Source organism: Mizuhopecten yessoensis, unplaced genomic scaffold (genome assembly GCF_002113885.1).
Source record: "Mizuhopecten yessoensis strain PY_sf001 unplaced genomic scaffold, ASM211388v2 scaffold3853, whole genome shotgun sequence".
In the NCBI taxonomy this organism is placed as follows: domain Eukaryota; kingdom Metazoa; phylum Mollusca; class Bivalvia; order Pectinida; family Pectinidae; genus Mizuhopecten; species Mizuhopecten yessoensis.
In genome coordinates, this window is record NW_018405252.1 from 415524 (window position 1) to 437573 (window position 22050).

The 22050-nt window shown below is 36.8% G+C and overlaps 2 protein-coding genes across 3 annotated transcripts in view; one reads left to right on the forward strand and one right to left on the reverse strand.

Annotated features, from left to right (window-relative positions):
* The first annotated feature begins 601 nt into the window (after positions 1 to 601).
* On the forward strand, positions 602 to 12812 carry LOC110448135 (ubiquitin-conjugating enzyme E2 L3-like). Its single transcript, XM_021494204.1, has 4 exons — positions 602 to 628; positions 4613 to 4711; positions 5909 to 6095; positions 9338 to 12812. Exons 1-4 carry the CDS (start codon positions 602 to 604, stop codon positions 9496 to 9498), a joined length of 474 nt encoding a protein of 157 aa, XP_021349879.1. The 3' UTR covers positions 9499 to 12812.
* Positions 12813 to 17903: 5091 nt separating this feature from the next.
* LOC110448137 (derlin-2-like) overlaps positions 17904 to 22050 on the reverse strand; it is a 22395-nt gene continuing 18248 nt past the window's right edge. The window contains exons 6-8 of one of the 2 annotated variants that reach the window (XR_002462684.1): positions 21778 to 21868; positions 21023 to 21346; positions 17904 to 19641 (exon numbers count right to left, since the gene is read on the reverse strand). Coding sequence is in view for 1 of the 2 variants with exons in the window: in XM_021494209.1 (XP_021349884.1) it covers positions 21220 to 21346; positions 21778 to 21868 (218 nt within the window). In the remaining variant the exon portion in view is untranslated. Of the gene's footprint in view, positions 21347 to 21777; positions 21869 to 22050 lie in introns of both variants that reach the window. The other variant, XM_021494209.1, reaches the window with a different exon arrangement.

Sequence of the window (22050 nt, forward strand, 5' to 3'; positions counted from 1 at the left end):
GTTCTTCGTCTGCTGGATAACCGAACTATTCGGTAGTGAAGCGGACGTAAAACCTATCAATCAATCAATCATTAGATTTAATCATTGCTTTAAATCTATTTCAGTCAAATCCGATCGTTATTTTCCACAATGAGTCTCACTTGATATGTTTATGTAGTATTTAAAAAAAATTAACCGTGATGCCCCTTTAACTGGTCTGTTAAGACTGGACATTTGTTTTTGTAATTTTTTTTTTATGTCTATCAGGCTTATTTCCGTTGTAAATAGAATCAAGCTGTCCAAACATGAAAAGTTAATATGAAATACATATTTTAAATAAACATTAATTAACAGTTTGATATAAGAAAATTAATACAATTAAAAAAATAATTAATTTATAATGACTGAAAAAAGAATTGGTTCAATGATGCAAACTTATAAATTTAACGATTGTGTACCCTTCAACCAGTATAATACATAATTTCTCTCGCAATTACCGCGTATACGTGTAACAATCGTCAGTCTGCACCACATTGTGAATTATTCATTGAAATTCCCGAGTTACCTATGGGCGATAACTCCTCACGGAACAATTACAGTCACGTGACCTAAGAAAAATAAGATGGCTGCGACCAGGAGACTTGGGAAGGTAAACACAAAAAATAATATTCCTACTTAAAACAAAAAAAGAATTCTGTATTTTATAAACTGATGTTAGTCTTTTCCTTCTTCCCGTCGACTCCGTTCATTTAGAGATTTTTCCACGTGCAATTTTATGGTACTTTCGAGTTCAATGTTGAGGATATCGAAGGAGCGACTTGCCACTAACGTTATAATGCTATGGCTACAAATAGAAAACAAAAGTATCGGTTTTTTCCTGAAACGTAAGACTCGAATTCATCTGCAAAATATTGTCTATGGACAAAAAAGAAGTAAGAAAATTGATAGAGAAAAGGATAGAACACATCGCATACAATGATATCGTATACCACATACATTGCTTTTAACCAGGTCCGGTTTCCCCGAACTATAAAATGGGGCTTAATCTAATTTCGTGAACATCGTTACTTGGCGGCTGGCCGCTTTTTATTAAAATATACTGAAATACATCCTCGCGTATTTATACACATAGATTTGGCCGAAATTAGATGACAACTTTTCAAGTACATTGTTAATACTTGGCTGGTCTTGTTCGGTCAGTTAGATTTAAGATTGCTGCAACAAAGCACACTGAAACCGAGAATGGAATGGCACTTCCGGATTAACCTCTCGCCTTAATAAAATACCGGGGAAAATATTAAGTATTGTTTAATGTTCCTTTTACAAATGAATAAGGATACCTGTGGCAAAAACACCCCTAATGACAAGAAAATATAAACTGACATGAGCCTGTGGCTAGTAAGGTACATCTACGCAAACAAGGCAGGAACATCTGTGCCAAATCATATACTGACTTTGATACCACCAACATTGTTGACCGTTCAGCCCGTTTAAACAACAGAGGTTTCATCGTTATATCAAGTAGTTCTTAACAGTACAGGAACTTGTTCCTAGTTAGAACAACCACACGCTGCACATAATACTCGGAAGAGGATGTTGCAGAATATTTAGATAGATAGACTGGAACCACCTTTGTGACACTATCGAGGCGTTTATTACATCAGTCCTCGAATCGTGAGATTAATTACATCTGTGCTCTCTCACCCGCTGCAATATTTCCTTAATTGGGATCTAGCAGTGTATTCCATACAGATATGCTGAAAATCTTAAAAAAAGCCAATCAAATTCCAGAGAGAGAATTCTTTACTCTTCTACAGGATACTGATTAACTTCAACAATTTGAAAATTAATGTCAGAGAAGGGTTAGATGAAAAGAAGAAAGTTTTCATGATCGATAGAATTTAGTTTGTGTTAGAAAATTACTCTCTTCAAAATATAGCATTCAAAAAGACCATCTGGTCAAATTTTAAAATTCTTCCCATAACCTTTAAATATATAATTCACCATTCAACTAAGAACCTAGGGGCAGACCAGGATTTGATTCCATAACCTCTGAACTCTACAAGGATGCTCTAACCAGATTGAGCTATCTGCAGCTAGTGCATGGCCATTTGTGGCCCACTCCTGCCATCTACCAGTACATACTTTTTAGCTCACCTGGTCCGAAGGACATGTTGAGCTCATGCCATACCGCAGCGTCCGTCGTCCGTCCGTCAACTTTTCCTTTAAAACGCTACTAGTCCTGAACGGCCAGGTAGATTTTGACTAAATTTGGTATAGAGCATCCTTAGGCCAAGTGGACTCAATATTGTATAAATGGTGGGTGTGGCCCCCTTGGGGGCAGAGGGGCGGGGCCCAATAGGGGAAATAGAGGTAAAACCTTAAAATCCTTCTTCAACCGTAGGGATTAAGGGATTTTATCCTTATTTAGTCTGGAGCATCCTTGGGCCAAGGGACTCTATTTTGTATAAACGGTGGGTGTAGTCCCCCTGGGGGCTGAGTCCAATAGGGAAACATAGCAAATTCTTTAAAATCTTTCTTCTTCTGTAGGAATGAAAGGATTTGTTCCATATTTGGTATGAAGCATCCTTGCGTGAAGGGGAACCAATTTTGTATAAACCGTGGGTCTGGCCCCCCAGGGGCCTGAGGGGTGAGGCCCAATAGAGGAAACATAGCAAATTATTTTTTAAAATCCTTCTTCTTCTGTAGGAATGAAATAGTCAGGTCCATATTTGGTGTGAAGCATCCTTGGGTGAAGGGGAATCAATTTTGTATAAACGGTGGGTGTGGCCCCCTGGGGGCTGAGGGACAGGGCCCAATAGGGGAAATATAGCAAATTCTTTAATATCCTTTTTCTTTAGTAGGAATGAAAGGATTTGTTCCATATTTGGTCTGAAGCATCATTGGGCCAAGGGGACTCAATTTTGTATAAACCGTGGGTCTCGCCCCCCCAGGGGCCTGAGGGGCGGGGCCCAATAGGGGAAACAGCAAATTATTCTTTAAAATCCTTCTTATTCTGTAGGAATGAAAGGATTTGGTCCATATTTGGTGTGGAGCATCCTTGGGTAAAGGGGAACCAATTTTGTATAAACGGTGGGACCTGAGGGGTGGGGCCCAATTGGGGAAATAGAAGTAAAACCTTTATAATCCTTCTTCTACCATAGGGATTAAGAGATTTTATCCTAAATTAGTCTGGAGCATCCTTGGGCAAAAGGGACTCGATTTCGTAAAAACAATGAGTGTGGCCCCCCCTGGGGGCAGAAAGGAGGGGCCCAATAGGGGAAACATAGCAAATTCTTCAAATACCTTCTTCTTCTGTACAAATGGCAGGATTTTGTCCAAATTTGGTATGAAGCATCTTCGGGTGAAGGGGACCCAATATTGTATAAACTGTGTGTCTAACCTCCCTGGAGGCCGAGAGGCGGGGTCCTATAGGGGAAATAGAGGTAAAACCTTTAAAATCCTTCTTCGACCATCGGGATTAAGGTATTTTATCCTTATTTAGTCTGGAGCATCTTTTGGCCAAGGGGACTTAATTTTGTATAAACAGTGGGTATGACCCCCCTAGGGGTGGGGCTCTGTTTGAAGTTTGTTCTCGCTGTATCTCAAGTACTGGATGGATCTTTCTGAAATTTCATATGTACTTGCAGCACCTACCATTAAGTGCTATATCTTTACTTCATACCAATTATTTTAAAAACATTCAGGTGAACGATACAGGCCCTCTGGGCCTCTTGTTTTGAACTCCTATAGAATTGGTCTGCACTGTCATTTCTTGGCATATGCATATATAGAAAAAAGTGCAATGAAATGAATTGAATCTTATTTTTTACAAACTGTCCAGAAATGACGTCATCTTTTAGGGCTTTCAGAATATATAGGAAAAAATGGTATATTGCAATACACAGGCATATTGTATCGTATTACAAAAGTTGAAAGATTGGTGTACTTTACAATATTTTTTCATTTTTTTTTATGTATATATGTTATATGCCAGCTACATTGTAGCTATAGGTGTTTCAGCTTCACAAGTTACTACATACATGTATTCTAACAAATATGACATACAATAACCATGCAAAGTGGTGGGAAGCAGCTTTAATGTCACAATCTTCGGTTGAGCAAAAAATCGTAAATTTGTGTAATCCATATGATGGATAACGCAGTTTGATAATATAACCTTCTGAAAACAATTTCTCCTTAAACTGTACATGGTTTTCCTAATATAAAAATATGTATCGGGACATGTAACATACTAAATATATTATATATTGGCGCGCCTACATTGGGACCGGGGTAATATCGACAAATATACTCAGCGATACGTTCACAAGAATGGCTATAACCCTGTAAAACTCAGGAGAGTTCTTTCCTTGAGGGGGAGGGAGTATGTCACTCTGGTAAAAATACTAGGGAGAATTTCTCTTTAGCTCATTCGGTAGAGTGTAAGGCTAGTTAACCAGGGGTCCCGGGTTTGACTCCTAGCGGAGGCATTGAAAAAATAATGACCTCTGTTACATATACTTAGTGTATTACTGTATATCGTGGTACACTCCAGGCATATTTTATCACCTTGTTATATATTCCTTGAAATATTAGTAGAACTGATTGATTTTTGTGTTTTCTTTTTCAGGAATTACAAGATATAAAAAACAAAGAAACCGCAGGTGTTTTCAAAATTATAATAGCAGATGAGTCCAATATATTAAACTGGTCAGGACTTATACTTCCGGTAAGTTGTTTTAGAACACAAAGCCTTCATTACACCCTTAAGGTATGTTTATTCCAAAAATGAAATTTGATGCTTTGGTTTTAAAAGACATGTGTAAATGTTTAGACCCTTAAAATTTCATGGATCTTCCTCGACAGGTGGCCATGACCATCTTTGATTTTGACAGTAAATGTTTGTTATCGTTTTTAGGTCACCTGAGCTCTGCTCAAGTGACCTATTCCAATCACTTTCCGCCCGTTGTGCATAAACTTTTTACATTTTCAACTTCTTCTCATGGACCAGTGGATGGAATTTTTTCAAACTTGGTCAGAATCATCCTTGGTAGATGAGACTACAAAATTGTAAAATTGAGATTCCTACCCCGACCCATGGGGCCAGGGTGGTGCCCCAAAGGGAAAATTAACCAATATTTCAAAAATCTTCTTCTCCAGACTCCGAGGTACCGGTACTACAGTCATTTTCTCTACATGGATGGAAAGATCATCAGGGGCTTTATTTAAATTGTAAATTTCAGGACCCCCAAGCTATCCTTTCTCCCTTGGGAAGGGGGTAAAGTTTACTATAGTTTATATAGGGAAATAACACTTTTGGGTATATTTAATCCATTTTCAGCAGGAAATTATTCAAACTTGGTCAGAATCATCTTTGGTGGATGAGGGTATTACATTGTAAAATTGGAATTCCTGCCCCATCCCCAGGGCCTAGGGTGGGGTCCCAAAGGGAACATTTACCAATATTTTAAAATTCTTATCCTTTGATGACATGACAAGTATTGTATTTCACTTAGTTTACATGCTGATTTCCACATCACATCTAAACAATAAAATAAAACTACCAGTACCTATGATATAACTCAGGTGACCGCTAAGGCACTTGGGCCTCTTATTTTTCTGAGGAAGTACTCAGAGGATCTTTCTCAAATCTCATATGTAGGTTCCTGTTAGTCTCTTAGTTAACATGTCCAATTTGGAGATGGTTTGCATAAATAAGATGGCAGATAAGGGGCTATCTTGGATATTTGACAGTGAAAGTTCATTTTCGTTATTTCTCAGGAAATAATTAATATTGGAAAGATCGTTCTCAATTTTGTTCCATGTTATCGTTGGTCCTTAATTGTGTGTTTACTTTTGAGATTTGATGGAACATTAATTTACTGTTTAATTTACACGACTATCAAATTTTACTCATATTTTTCAGCAAAAAAGTCCATACAACAAAGGAGCGTTTAAGATAGAAATATTGTTTCCAGCAGAATATCCGTTCAAACCCCCTAAAATTACATTTAAGACAAAAATCTACCATCCAAATGTTGATGAAAAGGGGCAAGTCTGTTTACCGATCATCAGTGCAGATAACTGGAAACCAGCAACAAAGACTGAACAAGGTAGGTCCAGTGGTGCGATATATATATATAGTTTGTATTAAAGGTAAGTATAGACAAGGAACTAAACATGTCAGGGCTGATGGTATGACAGCTGTATATATACAGGTATATATGTTTATTAGCTCACCGGGTCCGAAGGACTAAGGTGAGCTTATAATTATGCCATACCGTGGCGTCCATCTGTACGTCAACAACGACTTAGTCTTTAAACGACTTCTTCTTCTTAACCACTGATTAGAAAATAACTAAATTTGACTGGAAACATTCCTAGGTAGTAGAGATTCAAAATTGTACAAATGGTGTGGCTGACTCCCCAGGGGGCTGAGAGGTGGAGGCAATTTGGCTATATTGCTTTAAGCGACTTCTTCTCTGGAACTAAGGGATGGATATCAGCCATTTTTGACTGGAAGCATCCCTAGGTTGTGGAGATTTAAAATTGTACAAATGGCGGGGCAGACCCCCCAGGGGGCTGAGGGGCGGGCCAAAAGGGGGCAATTTGGCTATATTGCTATAAACGACTTCTTCTGTAGAACTATGCCATGGATATCGATCATATTTGGTGGGAAGTATTTATGGGTGGCAGGGATTCAAAATTGTACAAATGGCGGGGCTGAAAAGGTTTATTTCTTTGAAATGGTTGAGATCCCCACTGTATAACCATATATACAATTGCTGATCAGTATAAAGAAAAGAATGAACATTTGCTTCCAGGATGGCTCTAGGGTCTGGCCCCACCCTTGGAGGCATAGTCCCTGGGTCATTACTTTGAAACGGTTGAGATCCCCACCCCAAAACTATAAATACAAATGCTGGGTATAAAGAGACGAATACAGTCATGACATTAGAATGGACCCTGGGGTCTGACCGAACGCCTAGGGACCTAGTTTCTTAGTCACAGCTTGGAAATAATTGAGATCCACACCCTATAACCATGTATACAATTGCTGAGTATAAAGAGATGCATGCACATATGCTTCCAGGATGGCCTTGGGGTCTGCCCCACCTTTGGAGACTTAATCCCTGGGTCATAACTTCGAAATGGTTGAGATCCCCACGCCAAAACTATATATACAATTGTTAGGCTAAAGAGACGAATGCAGTCATGATATTATAAATGACCCCAGGGCCTGCCCCACCCTTGCAGACTTAACCCCTGAGTCATAACTTTGAAACGGTTGAGATCCCAACCCCAAAACTATGAATAAAAATGCTGGGCAAAAAGAGACAAATACAGTCATGATATAAGAATTGATTCTGGGGTCTGGTCACAACCCTAGGGACCTAGTTTCTGAGTCACAGCTTGGAAGCAGTTGAAATCCCCACCCCTTAACCATTCATAAAACTGCTGGGCATGAAAAAATCTAATACAGATATGCTACAAGGATTGGCCTTGGGGTCTGGCATATTCCCCTGGATCTCATTTGGAGAATATTTTGCTGTGATTGCTTAGATATCCAGGTGAGCGATACAGGCCCTCTTGGCCTCTTGTTTAAGGAGTGAAATGCGTCTTTTTAGCATCAGATGGTGTGATATTCAAATCATCCCTCAGTTGTCCGTTGTCCGTCCTTACACAATTCTTGTTATCGCTATTTCTCGGAAATGAAAGGGATCCCTAGTTTGTGTCTGTTTACTTTTCAGACTGATTGGATAAACAAAATGGCCTACAGGCATTCATCTTGAATTTTGACAGTGATTGTTTGTTATTGCTATTCCTCAGAAAGTACTTGAGAGATCTTATATGTATAAATTACTTAAATTTGATATGTAGGTTCCCCTTGGTCTCTTGTTGAGATACACAAAATGGCAGACATGCAGCAGTCTTGGATTTTGACAATGAATGTTTGTTATCGTTATTCCTCAGGAAGTACTAGAGGAATCTTAAATTTGATATGAAGGCTTCCCTTGATCTGTAGTTGTGCATGAACAAAATGGCTGCCAGACAGCCATCTTGGATTGCGACAGTAAATGTTTGTTATTGCTATTTCTCAGGAAGTAGTTGAGGGATTTTCTCAGATTTGATATGTAGGTTTTCCTTGGTGTTTTAGTTGTGCACATTTATTTTGAGAGTGATCATAAAACAAGATGGCCGAAGGAAGATCTTAATGTTCTTTCTCATATTGTAATGACCAGTTCTATTTCTTTCACATTAAGTACTAACTAAATATGTAAAATGAAAATTCACCTTGAAGATAGTCTTTATAAACAGCAGTATTAAGTTTAGATCAAAAGTTACCTCAAGATGCATTTACTGTTAACATGACACGATCAAACAGACAAGAGAAAAGATCTAATTGACAAAGAATCAATGAAGATGCATGGTACAATGGTGGGCGCCAAGATCCCTATGGGATCTCTTGTTCACATTTATGATGGTATGCAGCACTGTTCTGTTATAACATATTCCATGATGTGTTGTAGTGCATTTTGGAAAATATCTCGGAAAGACTCAAACAGTTTCCGATTGGAAAACCTGATATTGCAATGTTTTTGCTGTTATTGGATTATAACAACATTTTTGGTTGTTAGGTTTATCTAAGGACTGCATAAAGGAAATGTAAATATACTTTGACATGCAACTGGATGTAATATACCTGTATAGTTTAAGGCCTAAAGGATAATTTCAAAGACATAATGGTCAAAAGACCAAGTCACTAAATCATGTTTGGTTTAAGATACGTTCTCTCGGTGAGTAAATAATATATTTCACATGTTTTACATGTGTCCATGTTAGCTGACTGGTCTCTGGAGCTTATCTCAGCCACTGTTCTATGGATGGGCCTCAAACTTTGATATATATACATCCTGGGAAAGCAGCCTAAAATGAAATCACTGTGATCACATTTTGACCTTGACCTAAAGAACTAAAAGAATGGTTTCCAGAGCATATTTCAGCTGTTGTTTCATGAATGGGCATCAAACATATGCATCAGGGAAAAGAGGTATGCTGCATCTTAAATTGATGTCACTGTGGTCTAGAATTAACCTTGTCGCAAAACGCTGTCACTCTGACCTTTGACCTTGACTTTAAGTGCTAAAATACAGCACAATACGGGTAACTGCAACATATCTCGGCCACTGTTTCATGAATCGTCTTCAAACTTTGTAGATATTCAAGGAGTTTGGGTATCCGGTATCCATGAAGCCCATGCTTGAATTAAAATCAAATTAAAAAATCTATGCATGTACGTTGGTATATGACATATTATGTACTAGCTTTAGTTAATGTGGTTCTTGTGTTTCAGTGATCGAGTCACTAGTTGCATTAATCGATGAACCAGAACCTGAACATCCACTCAGAGCTGATCTAGCAGAGGAGTTGACCAAAGATAAGAAGAAGTTTCTAAAAAATGCAGAGGATCACACAAAAAAACATGCTGAAAAACGGGATTATACTTTGCCATAATATGATGATGTGACTTGGTGACTTGCAAACATTTGTGTTTGTGATTTGTCATCATTTAGCTGTCACCGTGGAAATATCATGGCACTTTTCTGTCCATATGTCTGTTTATTTCATCATTAACAATTTTTGGCCTTGGTTTTGAATTACAGCAGATCACTGTGGCCTTTTTTTTTCAAGAATAAATAATCTGTAGAGGAAGCTTGTAATTGGACTTGTTTGGAACTGATTTTTACTAGAATGTTCTTAATATTTAACTTTTCTAGATAGAACTGTCATAATTAAGTGAGGATTTGTAAGATCATCAGATTGTTGAACAAAATATTAAAAAAAGTTGCAAATCATTACTGCTATCTTTTATTTCCCATTAGGAGGTTGAAGTAATGTTTCATCTGGAAAACCTTATTGGATATACAATACTATTATATGCAATATCGGTTCAATTGTGTTCCTACATTTACTTGAGCAAGTAATGGACCTCTGATATTAACCCATTCACCCCTATGTTACTTAAGTAGACTCTACCATGCATTTAACTTGCTGAGTCCATTATGGTTTACAGTGGTGAAAGGGTTAAATAAGTAAAGGTTACTTACTTGAGCCCTGGTATAATTAATCTAAACAAGAACATTTGGTGATATATTTTCTTCATTAAGATCGATCCAATACAGGTGAAAAATGGATTCATCCATTCAATGTTAAATTCTTTTCTCTCCAAAAATCTAATACTATTTGGCAAAAAAATGAAAAGTAAAAGTAAATGCACAAAATTGTTTTTACCTATCCTTTTGTGATGTTTTGTTGTTCCTGAATGTATAACACTCCATTGGCCCTTTGCACCAAATGTTTTGCATCTGTTGACGCTGTAATTTCAATATATCTACGATCATAATTTTAAAAGATTGGCTGTTAACACTTCAAAACTGAAAAACAAACTTACGACAAGACAACTTACCACTACTACTAAGAATGATGGATTTGTCTGTGTAAAACATTTGAGAACCTCAAATCTTTCCTTAGGAACAAACCACTGGAATATGGTACGATGGCAAGTTCAAACGTTATTGGCACACACTACCAATAGAGACTGATTTGTATTAAAGCATACATGTTTTTATTTTGAGGAGTTTTGTTTTTACTGTGAAGTGAAGAATCTAGATTAGTGCAATGTTTTTTTTGAATTGAACACCGGTCACAATCACTATGGCAGTATTAGAAGCTGAGGAGGGACAGCTTGTAGGAGATACTTTGGTGTAAAACATGTACTCCGTGTGTCGCAGGTATTACAACAGGACACTCCGCATTTTGTGATTAATAATAATTCCATTGATACTTGATTTCGTAGAGGATTTATATGTTAATTGTGTTTTTGTTTATGAGCTTGATTGACTCTGATCCTACTTCAGATTCTACAGTAGTGAATGATGATCTCGCTGACTGTAGAACATGTAGAATGAACCAGTATACTTTCCTGTCCTGAGATTGGTCTGAAGATTGGTGTGCGCTTGAAATTGAGTTGTATGTTGTTTGTACATAGCCTAAATATAACTAGTATGCTGTGAGAAAGAGCAAATCATTTTGTTAAAATAAATAGAAAATCCAAGACAATATATTCGATAAAAACAATTTCAGCATATTTAAAGTACTGTGATCATATGGACACGTTTGTTGTATTTGATAACTAACCTTTTCTAAAAACGAAGCACACTCAATATCTATCCTGAATTTAATAGGTCTACTATATAGCATATGACTGTTAAAGGTTATAACAGGTAGATCCCATTAGCAAGTGAGTACGGAATGACTTCTATCCAATAGCTCAGCTACAACATACGACTGTTAAATGTTACAACAGGTAGATCCCATTAGCAAGTGAGAACGGAAGGACTTCTATCCAATAGCTCAGCTACAACATACGACTGTTAAATATTACAACAGGTAGATCCCATTAGCAAGTGAGTACAGAAGGACTCCTATCAAATAGCTCGGCTACAACATACGAATGTTAAATGTAACAACAGGTAGATCCCATTAGCAAGTGAGTACAGAAGGACTCCTATGAAATAGCTCGGCTACAACATACGAATGTTAAATGTAACAACAGGTAGATCCCATTAGCAAGTGAGTACGGAAGGACTCCTATCAAATAGCTCGGCTACAACATACGAATCTTAAATGTAACAACAGGTAGATCCCATTAGCAAGTGAGTACGGAAGGACTCCTATCAAATAGCTCGGCTACAACATATGACTGTTACATGTTACAACAGGTAGATCCTATTAGCAAGTGAGTACGGAAGGACTTCTATCCAATAGCTCGGTTACAACATATGACTGTTAAATGTTACAACAGGTAGATCCTATTAGCAAGTGAGTACGGAAGGACTCCTATCAAATAGCTCAGCTACAACATACGACTGTTACATGTTACAACAGGTAGATCCCATTAGCAAGTGAGTACGGAAGGACTACTATCAAATAGCTCGGCTACAACATATGACTGTTAAATGTTACAACAGGTAGATCCTATTAGCAAGTGAGTACGGAAGGACTCCTATCAAATAGCTCAGCTACAACATACGACTGTTAAATGTAACAACAGGTAGATCCCATTAGCAAGTGATCACGGTATTGATTTTACGATCATCAATTCGGTTAAAAGTTAATTTTTTCTACTGATATGGAACTTAAGGATTTTAGTCCACTTGAACTGATTATTTATTTAAAAATTTGAGTAAAGAGATGTAATTTCTAAATAAATATTAAAAATAATTTGTCAATACCATTGTAAGCAAGTAAGATTTCGCCTGACTATGTTGACTTTTCAAGTTGATATTATTATGGGTAGGGAAAACATGTAAAATTTCTGTAAAAATCATGCTGGCTTAGGCTGCTTCTTATTTTATTCTAATTTTTTTTTTGCGAAAATTCAATCAAGAATTATTTTAGTACGTCTTGTGATCCACTTAGTAATTATTTCATTTCACTTGAATTATAACTAATTGCTTTGGAAAAAAATATGCAATAGGCTTATAATACAGATATATAACATAATTTCTAAATTGATCCTCTGAATCAAACAAGGTTGAGAAGTGTGTATATCAGATGTTAACTGTTTTATATACTAACTATATATGTTGGTTTATATGCCACTTCATGTTGTATCCACTATCTGTTGTTCATAGAAAGAATTTTAGATAAAACTTTGAACAACGTTTTTGTTTTCAGGGATCCCAGTTTACACATTACATCAGACGAAACTATTGGGCAGTTTGTGTAACACAGCTTTGAGAACAATATTAAAAGAAAATGTGGTATGTTTTGTGTCGTTGTTTTTTATCCACCGTGCAAGACTGAAAAATATACAAAATTTGTCCTTAGCTTGTTTGGTGTGAATGGCTAAGGGAGTTTACCCAGAACGGCGGTGTCAATTGGTTCTTCGTCTTTAAACATTTTTCTTCTTTGTGTCGCAAATAATGAGTAAAATACTGAAATTTGTTTTGTTGAAAAAACGTGTCAATTTTGGTTTATATCCCTAACTGTAAGGCCTAGAGTTGTGAGTTTCTGCAGCTAGAAGAGACGGAGGACTACTGTTATTTTGGTTTATATCCATGACTGTAAGGCCTAGAGTTGTGAGTTTTTTTGTTATCTGGTATGATTGTATAAAGCCTATATGGGCCACCTTTTTATGGTGTTTTTTTGGGGGGAGGTGGGGGAGTGTTAAGTGCAATATACCTTCTTTTGAACATGCATTTGACCAGCAGCATGTTGAAATTAAGGACTACACAGTTTGGTCATATGAATGTACAGGGGTCAAATAAGTTTAACCTTTCAACATCTTTGAATATCGAAGAGGAGATATGATCTTGGGTATGTGAAGGCCTCTCAAATTTTGTAAAAGAACCATCTAAGCCAAATAGGTCAAATGTGTCAAAAACTTAAAAACAACTTCCGTATAGCCAGAGGGTAATGATATTTGACATGTATCCTGCATGGCAAAAGGTATTTAAACTTGATTTACTTTCAAGGTCATGGGTGTCAAATTGAAGTTGTTAAAATCTTTTTATGACTTCTAAAGATCTATAAGGTCTTAGAAGTAGTATTTGGCCCACAGCTTGCTGATGTGTAGGGTTATGCAATTTGTTTATATGACCTTGACGAACTGTCTTGATTAAAGGGTTCAAGTGTATGAAATAATTGAAATTACCCCCTCTAAAGGTCCTTAAGGCCTGTAGCTAGAGTGGTGAAGTTTGACCTGTAGCTTGCTGGGAAAACGGATAACTTTCTCAAATAAATGAGGTTGACAAACTTTGTGTGTCCAACAAGTAAAATATGTTTAAATCCTAAAGATCCTTACAGTGCATGTTAATGATATTCACACAGTAGTGTTAGCTTGCTTGCTGTCAATTTTGTTAGTTCGTCCGGCACAAAGTTCTTGTGAACTTACGATATAGTGGAGCATCTGTCTGTAAACTTTTGTCTTTGAACAGTTCCTTGAGAACTGAAAAACTCGGGGTCCTGATTTTGGCCAGTAAGTACTGTACCTTAGATAGAATGATGTAGGGCCTAGACAGATAACTGGTTGCTAAAATCCCATCTGGATGAATGTAAAACAATGTGTTTGGGAAAGAAGAAAAGTTGAAATGATCTGCATTTATACCAAGATGTTGTTTTTTTGGTCTGAGAACAACAGTAACGCTAACTGAGGAAATGGAAGAGAAAGACCTGAGGATAACTGTGGACAGTAAATTAAGTTTGAGAAATCATATATAAGCCACAGTAAACAAAGCAAACCATACTTGGAGCCATCAGAAGAACGGAGCATATGTATGGGAACCATACAAACAACAGGATATTGAACTACTCGAAAGTGTCCAACGGAGAACTACTAAATTACTGTCTGTGGGTATCTGATGTAAGGTTTGTTATATATAGGCTGTGGGGATCTGATGTAAGGTCTCTTATATATAGGCTGAGGGTATCTGATGTAAGGATTGTTATATATTGTCTGTGGGTATCTGATGTAAGGTTTGTTATATATAGGCTGTGGGGATCTGATGTAAGGTTTGTTATGTATAGGCTGTGGGTATCTGATGTAAGGTTTCTTATATATAGGCTGTGGGTATCTGATGGAAGGTTTGTTATATATAGTCTGTGGGTATCTGGGGGGAGGTTTGTTATATATAGGCTGTGGGTATCAGATGTAAGGTTTGTTATATATAGGCTGTGGTTATCTGATGTAAGGTTTGTTATATATAGGCTGTGGTTATCTGATGTAAGGTTTGTTATATATAGGCTGTGGTTATCTGATGTAAGGTTTGTTATATATAGGCTGGGGGTATCTGATGTAAGGTTTGTTATATATGGTCTGTGGGTATCTTGTGTAAGGTTGGTTATATATATAGTCTGTGGGTATCTGGTGTAAGGTTTGTTAAATATAGTCTGTGGGTATCTGGTGTAAGGTTTGTTATATATAGGCTGTGGGGATCTGATGTAAGGTCTCTTATATATAGGCTGAGGGTATCTGATGTAAGGATTGTTATATATAGTCTGTGGGTATCTGATATAAGGTTTGTTATATATAGGCTGTGGGTATCTGATGTAAGGATTGTTATATATAGTCTGTGGGTATCTGATATAAGGTTTGTTATATATAGGCTGTGGGTATCTGATGTAAGGATTGTTATATATTGTCTGTGGGTATCTGATGTAAGGTTTGTTATATATTGTCTGTGGGTATCTGATGTAAGGTTTGTTATATATTGTCTGTGGGTATCTGATGTAAGGTTTGTTATATATGGTCTGTTGGTATCTGATGTAAGGTTTGTTATATATTGTCTGTGGGTATCTGATGTAAGGTTTGTTATGTATAGTCTGTGGGTATCTGATGTAAGGGCTCTTATATATAGGCTGTGGGTATCTGATGGAAGGTTTGTTATATATAGTCTGTGGGTATCTGATGTAAAGTTGGTTATATATAGTCTGTGGGTATCTGGTATAAGGTTTGTTATATATAGTCTGTGGGTATCTGATGGAAGGTTTGTTATATATAGTCTGTGGGTATCTGGGGGGAGGTTTGTTATATATAGGCTGTGGGTATCAGATGTAAGGTTTGTTATATATAGGCTGTGGGTATCTGATGTAAGGTCTGTTATATATAGGCTGTGGGTATCTGATGTAAGGTCTCTTATATATAGGCTGTGGGTATCTGATGTAAGGTTTGTTATGTATAGTCTGTGGGTATCTGATGTAAGGTCTCTTATATATAGGCTGTGGGTATCTGATGTAAGGTTTGTTATATATAGTCTGTGGGTATCTGATGTAAGGTTTGTTATATATAGGCTGTGGGTATCTGATGTAAGGTTGGTTATATATATGGTCTGTGGGTATCTGATATAAGGTTTGTTATATATAGGCTGTGGGTATCTGATATAAGGTTTGTTATATTTAGGCTGTGGGTATCTGATGTAAGGTTGGTTATATATAGTCTGTGGGTATCTGGTATAAGGTTTGTTATATATAGTCTGTGGGTATCTGATGTAAGGTTTGTTATATATAGGCTGTGGGTATCTGATGTAAGGTTGGTTATATATATAGTCTGTGGGTATCTGGTGTAAGGTTTGTTATATATGGTCTGGGTATCTGGTGTAAGGTTTGTTATAAATGGTCTGTGGGTATCTGGTGTAAGGTTGGTTATATATAGGCTGTGGGTATCTGATGTAAGGTTTGTTATATATGGTCTGTGGGTATTTGATATAAGGTTTGTTATATGTAGGCTGTAGGTATCTGGTGTAAGATTTGTTATATATAGGCTGGGGATATCTAATGTAAGACGGTATCTGATGTAAGATTTGTCATATATAGGCTGTGGCTATCTAATGTAAGACGGTATCTGATGTAAGATTTGTTATATATAGGCTGTAGGTATCTGATGTAAGATTTGTTATATATAGGCTGTGGATATCTAATGTAAGACTTGTTCGGTTAGAGCGAAGTCAAGGCTTCAAGAGGCATGGTAGCTAGTGGTAGGTTGCCGGACTCTTGACTGAAGGGTTGCAGGTTGGAGTCACACCATGGCACTGGGTTGTATTTTTGAGCAAGATACTTAACTCTGCTTCTTCCAGTCTACTCAGCTGTAAAATGACTACATGGTTAGACAGTGCTAGAATGTTTAAATGCTAGCTGTGACCGCCGAAATGGCAGCACAGGCTGTATGCTCCCCAGGGAGTTAAAAAGATGTTGGCTGGTTGCAAAGGCCCTCATAATAACCACAGATAATAATTTGTGAACCGCTTTAAGATGACCTACGAGCTAAGTTGTGATAAAGCGGTAAATATAAAGAACCTCAAATTATTCAAATCACAGTCTAGTTTCACTAAACTTTTACAATCAGAAAACCATTGATGATTGTTTTTTTGTTTATTTCTTCTCTATTTTTATATGACCGCCAAAGTTGACGGTAGTATTATGGTATGGCGTTGTCCGTCTGTCCGGCGTAAACTTTGTTTCTCCGGCAATCCCCTGCTACATTTTTCGACTGATCTCTTTGAAACTTGGTATACATTATAATTATGATATGAAGTTGTGTCTCCCTTAAAAGAATTTTGACTCGACGATTTTTGCAAAATTTATTGCCTTTTGTTCATTTCAGTATTTGATTTTTTGTCAGAAGATTTTCTACTACATTTTTTATAGCATATCAGCTAACCACTCTTAGAATGATGCAGATCTTATTTCAATGTAAGAAAGTATATAACACTATATGGCATTCGACGGGCATATTTTGTTCCGCCCTGCGGTACTCTTGTTGCCATATATATATGAGTGCCGCAAGATAATTTTTTATCATAATTGATCTACCAAACCCATAGCTATGCCGGCTAAATTTCTAGTGCATAGTTACAATGTTTGTGGTACAGGGATCCCGAGACAACACGTCAGTGATACCCACTATCTGTGTCCTAAAAGGTTAATCCTTTCACCCCTTTGTAACTTTAGAAGACTCTATCATGCACTGATCTGGATGAGTGTAGTAGGACAAGGAATAGTGATAAAAATAGCTCCGTCGCTGGGGCTCGGACCCGCGACCCTTGGCTCTCCAGCCCGATGCTTTAACACTGAGCTAAAGGGAAATTCCCTACATCCAACACTTGTAAGGCAACCTAAACAATGTGCATCTTTAACACCAGTCCATTATCGTGTACAGTGGTGAAAGGGTTGAGGCAAGGGGTCCATATCTAAATGCTCATGGCTGAACATAGAATCACAGGGTCAAAGATAGATTCATCGTAATGTTTGTCTGGTAAGTACTATGTGAATGGCTACATATGAATATGATGTAGACAATCTCATGTATGGGAACAAACCTCAATACGTTTGTCTGGGTGTGTAATCACAAGAAACACATATTCTCGGTCATCAAACTTTATTATATTTTCATAAAATATTGCAATAAAAACATTATTACACACAATTTCTTACAGACATGAAATAGGACTATTTGATTTTCAATCTTTTCAATCAATTCTCGAATGTTTTAGCATTGTATGACGTTTGAAGAAAATCCTTATATATTGTACGTATATACAGATGCTATCAAACTTTCGTGTTCTATGCTTACTTCAAATACTTTTTAGATGACAATAGAGGACAAATGTGTAAAAACCAACATCTAATATATGTTTATTGTAGCTGGCTGGAGTGAAATTCATGTGTAGTCTTGTAGTCACATAAATATCTATAGAATCACCCAGCAGGATAAATTGTAAGTTGACTGGCTTTGAATTTGGATGTATCGCCTTTGTAAGCTTCAAAGGACAGCATCAGCATTGTGCTTGGTCATGTTTTTACAAATGAAACCAATCAAATCACTAACTTTGTGCCTTCAATTTTGTCATGACATATTCGAGGGGTGTAGAGAATGTAAGTGAGCGGTACCACTGGAATTTCAAGGATCCCGACAGAATGGTGTTCTGTAACCTAAAAGACAGGCACTTTCAGATTAATAGACTTCATTATCAGGATATTGAAATTTACGACTAGTGTACTAGTAGATGATACTGAATATTCAATTCATTTCCAGTAATCAAACAACCTGTTTACAACATTTTAAATGAAGATATATGAGACCGAACACAAAGCATATGGTGATCAACCAGTGAGTGAAAACCATAACCCGTCCATTGTGTAACAAGTACTTTTAAAACATCAAAAAGTGGCAGGAATATAACTAGTGTTAATATGTGCTTAAATACTTTCTAGCTATGCCAATATCAAAATGATTTCTTACGAAACTAGAAAAATGACTTAAACACATGTATGGCCCTTTGCCCTTGAAGTTAATGACAATGAATCTGTTACAAATTAGCGGTGATTAACCTATAAATAGTATCAGTGACCTTGGTATTGACCTAATCTCTAAATGACCATATCTGTTGCTAAGACAAACTGGGGGTAAATTAACATAATCACATGAGTGTTGACGACCGTAACCATGATTACCTAACTGCAATTGCTTGACAATAAGGTGAAGCTAAGAAATGTAAAGGATTTGTTATATACAATGTAGAAATAAAAATATTGAACAATGAGCACGAATACATTCACTTCCTACTTAGTATCGGCATATCATTATCCTGATAAGATGAATGACAACAAAACATTTGGAAATGACAACTGCAGTATTTCTCTATTTCCTTCGTAAATGTGCGAGGCGACCAATTAATTCAAATATATAAAACAAGAAATCTGAAAAATTGAAGACACCATTGACAACTTGACAACAATAAAAGAAAGTGGAAATTTTGTTTTTTCGACACCACACACTTGTGAATCAAAAACTGAAAACCCATTTTCTAATCTTATTGCACAAAATACAATATAAGGAAACCACAAACACCTTTATATTTGAAGACACTTTAAACAAATATCGCATTCCGATATAAAAGATCTGAATAAACCAAAACAAACAGCCATGAATTCACATACTGTCCAGATTTATATCCATTCTACACCATTTCTATGGCTTTTTTGATTTACTGGAAAAATTTTAAGATCTGAGTTGTTGTCATGTCAATGGATTTTTCAGTAGTGAAAGTTGACAATAGTACTGCCAAATATATCCTCCATAGTAACACATATAAGACACTGGAAAAAAATATAACATAGACACATTAAAGACATAATGATGTTTAGTTAATTACAGCTGTGAATCAATTAACTTATTCACCCCTACATATCTAATCTGGACTTACCCAGTCATTGATTTGGAATGGTTCAAATTTGACATTAGGGGTGAATGAGTTAAGCAACCACTGAAATTCCCAAACGTATTTCACAACAGCAACTGCTATAGGATAATTTTTTGACAAAATATTTCAACATGCTCATAAAACACTTTAAAGTCATAAAAAGTTATTAAAATTTTGAAATGATTAACAGTTCACAAAGTTAAAGCAAGAACATTTCTGAACAATATCCATAACGACAAACAATTCCCACATAAACACTTAATGAGAATCACAAATAAATCAGGACCGTTCCTTAGTTCAGCTGTATAGGAGGGAAATGTGGCAGACAAAATGGTGTAGGGATGTTGATGAAACAGATTTTTTCATTATATACAACCGATACCTTTGTGACTGTTTTCCCCTCCAATCTGAAGTAGCCTCTAAATAGAACAGCCACTACTCCCATTCAATACTGAAGTAGCCTCTAAATAGAACAGCCACTACTCCCATTCAATACTGAAGTAGCCCCTAAATAGAACAGCCACTACTCCCATTCAATACTGAAGTAGCCCCTAAATAGAACAGCCACTACTCCCATTCAATACTGAAGTAGCCCCTAAATAGAACAGCCACTACTCCCATTCAATACTGAAGTAGCCCCTAAATAGAACAGCCACTACTCCCATTCAATACTGAAGTAGCCCCTAAATAGAACAGCCACTACTCCCATTCAATACTGAAGTAGCCCCTAAATAGAACAGCCACTACTCCCATTCAATACTGAAGTAGCCCCTAAATAGAACAGCCACTACTCCCATTCAATACTGAAGTAGCCCCTAAATAGAACAGCCACTACTCCCATTCAATACTGAAGTAGCCCCTAAATAGAACAGCCACTACTCCCATTCAATACTGAAGTAGCCCCTAAATAGAACAGCCACTACTCCCATTCAATACTGAAGTAGCCCCTAAATAGAACAGCCACTACTCCCATTCAATACTGAAGTAGCCCCTAAATAGAACAGCCACTACTCCCATTCAACAGTTACTGAACTCCTCTAAGAATATGACAAACATATATATCATGAGGAGGAGACGGCTTAGTAAGTTGTGAGGACTTGGGCCTAATCCCTTTGATAGATATTTATAAAATATGTTTGAGTAAATAAATATAGAATTATTGGGTAATTGGTACATGGTATACATGGGGAGGACAAGTTTGAAGCTTTATAGGATCAATTCTCCCCAGGTATTTCATAACCCTGCTTATATTGTCAAAAACTCTGGAGAATACATACCTTAAATCATAGTTATCTCCTATTACCTTCAACCATTCTGTTATAACAATAAGTGCAACAGCAGATTTTCTGTGTTTATTCAGACAAAATATCTACCCGTAGTTCACAGTCACGGACTGATCCTCGGTAAAACAGCCTGGTTACTGTGACGAGTTTGCGGAATAAGACCAATAGATTTATAGATAAATAGGTGTTCGTTAGCCCTGGTTAGGCTGGTCTCTGTTCCCTGCAGCCTGACCCTCTCCCCAGTTAAATCCTCCAGGTCGGTCTTCTGGGAGTGGGTTGTAATTTGGGTCATCAGCTGCTCCTTCCAAAATATATTTCCTGTAAAAGAAATATTTGTTGGAAAAATCAAAATGGATTTTCAATAAAAAAAATAGTTTTTGGTTTGTAACCACTACATACCAATATTTTCTGTACCGGGTATCAGACATGTATGTCTTTGTAACTGAATTCTTTTTAGAAAATTGTATGTCCTTTTTGGTAATCAAGAAATACATGAAATATTCTATATCCGAATTTTAAGATAATAAATTGATTTGTTATGCAAACAATCTCAAAGTTTGGGACTATCAAAATTTTCAATTTTTATCCAGAGTCTGTATCCTCAGGAACATGCCTGACATCAGAAAGTAGGTGTATCATTTGAAAGATGAGCATTACTTTACACATAAATAGTTCACTCAAGCTGGATATATATCCAAGGTACAAAAACAACATTGCTAAACCAACATATATGTCTGGTGTTTACTTACAAAAATCCTGGTGTTTTTAATAATTTAAATCCTCCTTTCTGTTTAGGAAATACATCTTCCAAAAAGTAATACACATGTCCGACAGCAATACCTGTAAAGAAAGAGACCAATAGGAATGTAACAACACCATCCACAATCAGCTGACACATATATACATTACCTAACACCNGTAGAATAAATGTTGATATGTTTCCTGATTAACTCATACCCATTTCGGAATGTCGAAATCAACTGAGCAATCCAACGAAGGACCCGGCTCCACCGGGGGGATAC

What these genes read in the sequence shown, in the direction of transcription:
- LOC110448135 (XM_021494204.1), top strand. Translation starts at nt 602, where the DNA reads ATGGCTGCGACCAGGAGACTTGGGAAG. An exon ending in CGACCAGGAGACTTGGGAAG is followed by an intron (nt 629 to 4,612) that starts GTAAACACAAAA and finishes TTTCTTTTTCAG; the next exon opens with GAATTACAAGATATAAAAAA. An exon ending in AGCAACAAAGACTGAACAAG is followed by an intron (nt 6,096 to 9,337) that starts GTAGGTCCAGTG and finishes CTTGTGTTTCAG; the next exon opens with TGATCGAGTCACTAGTTGCA.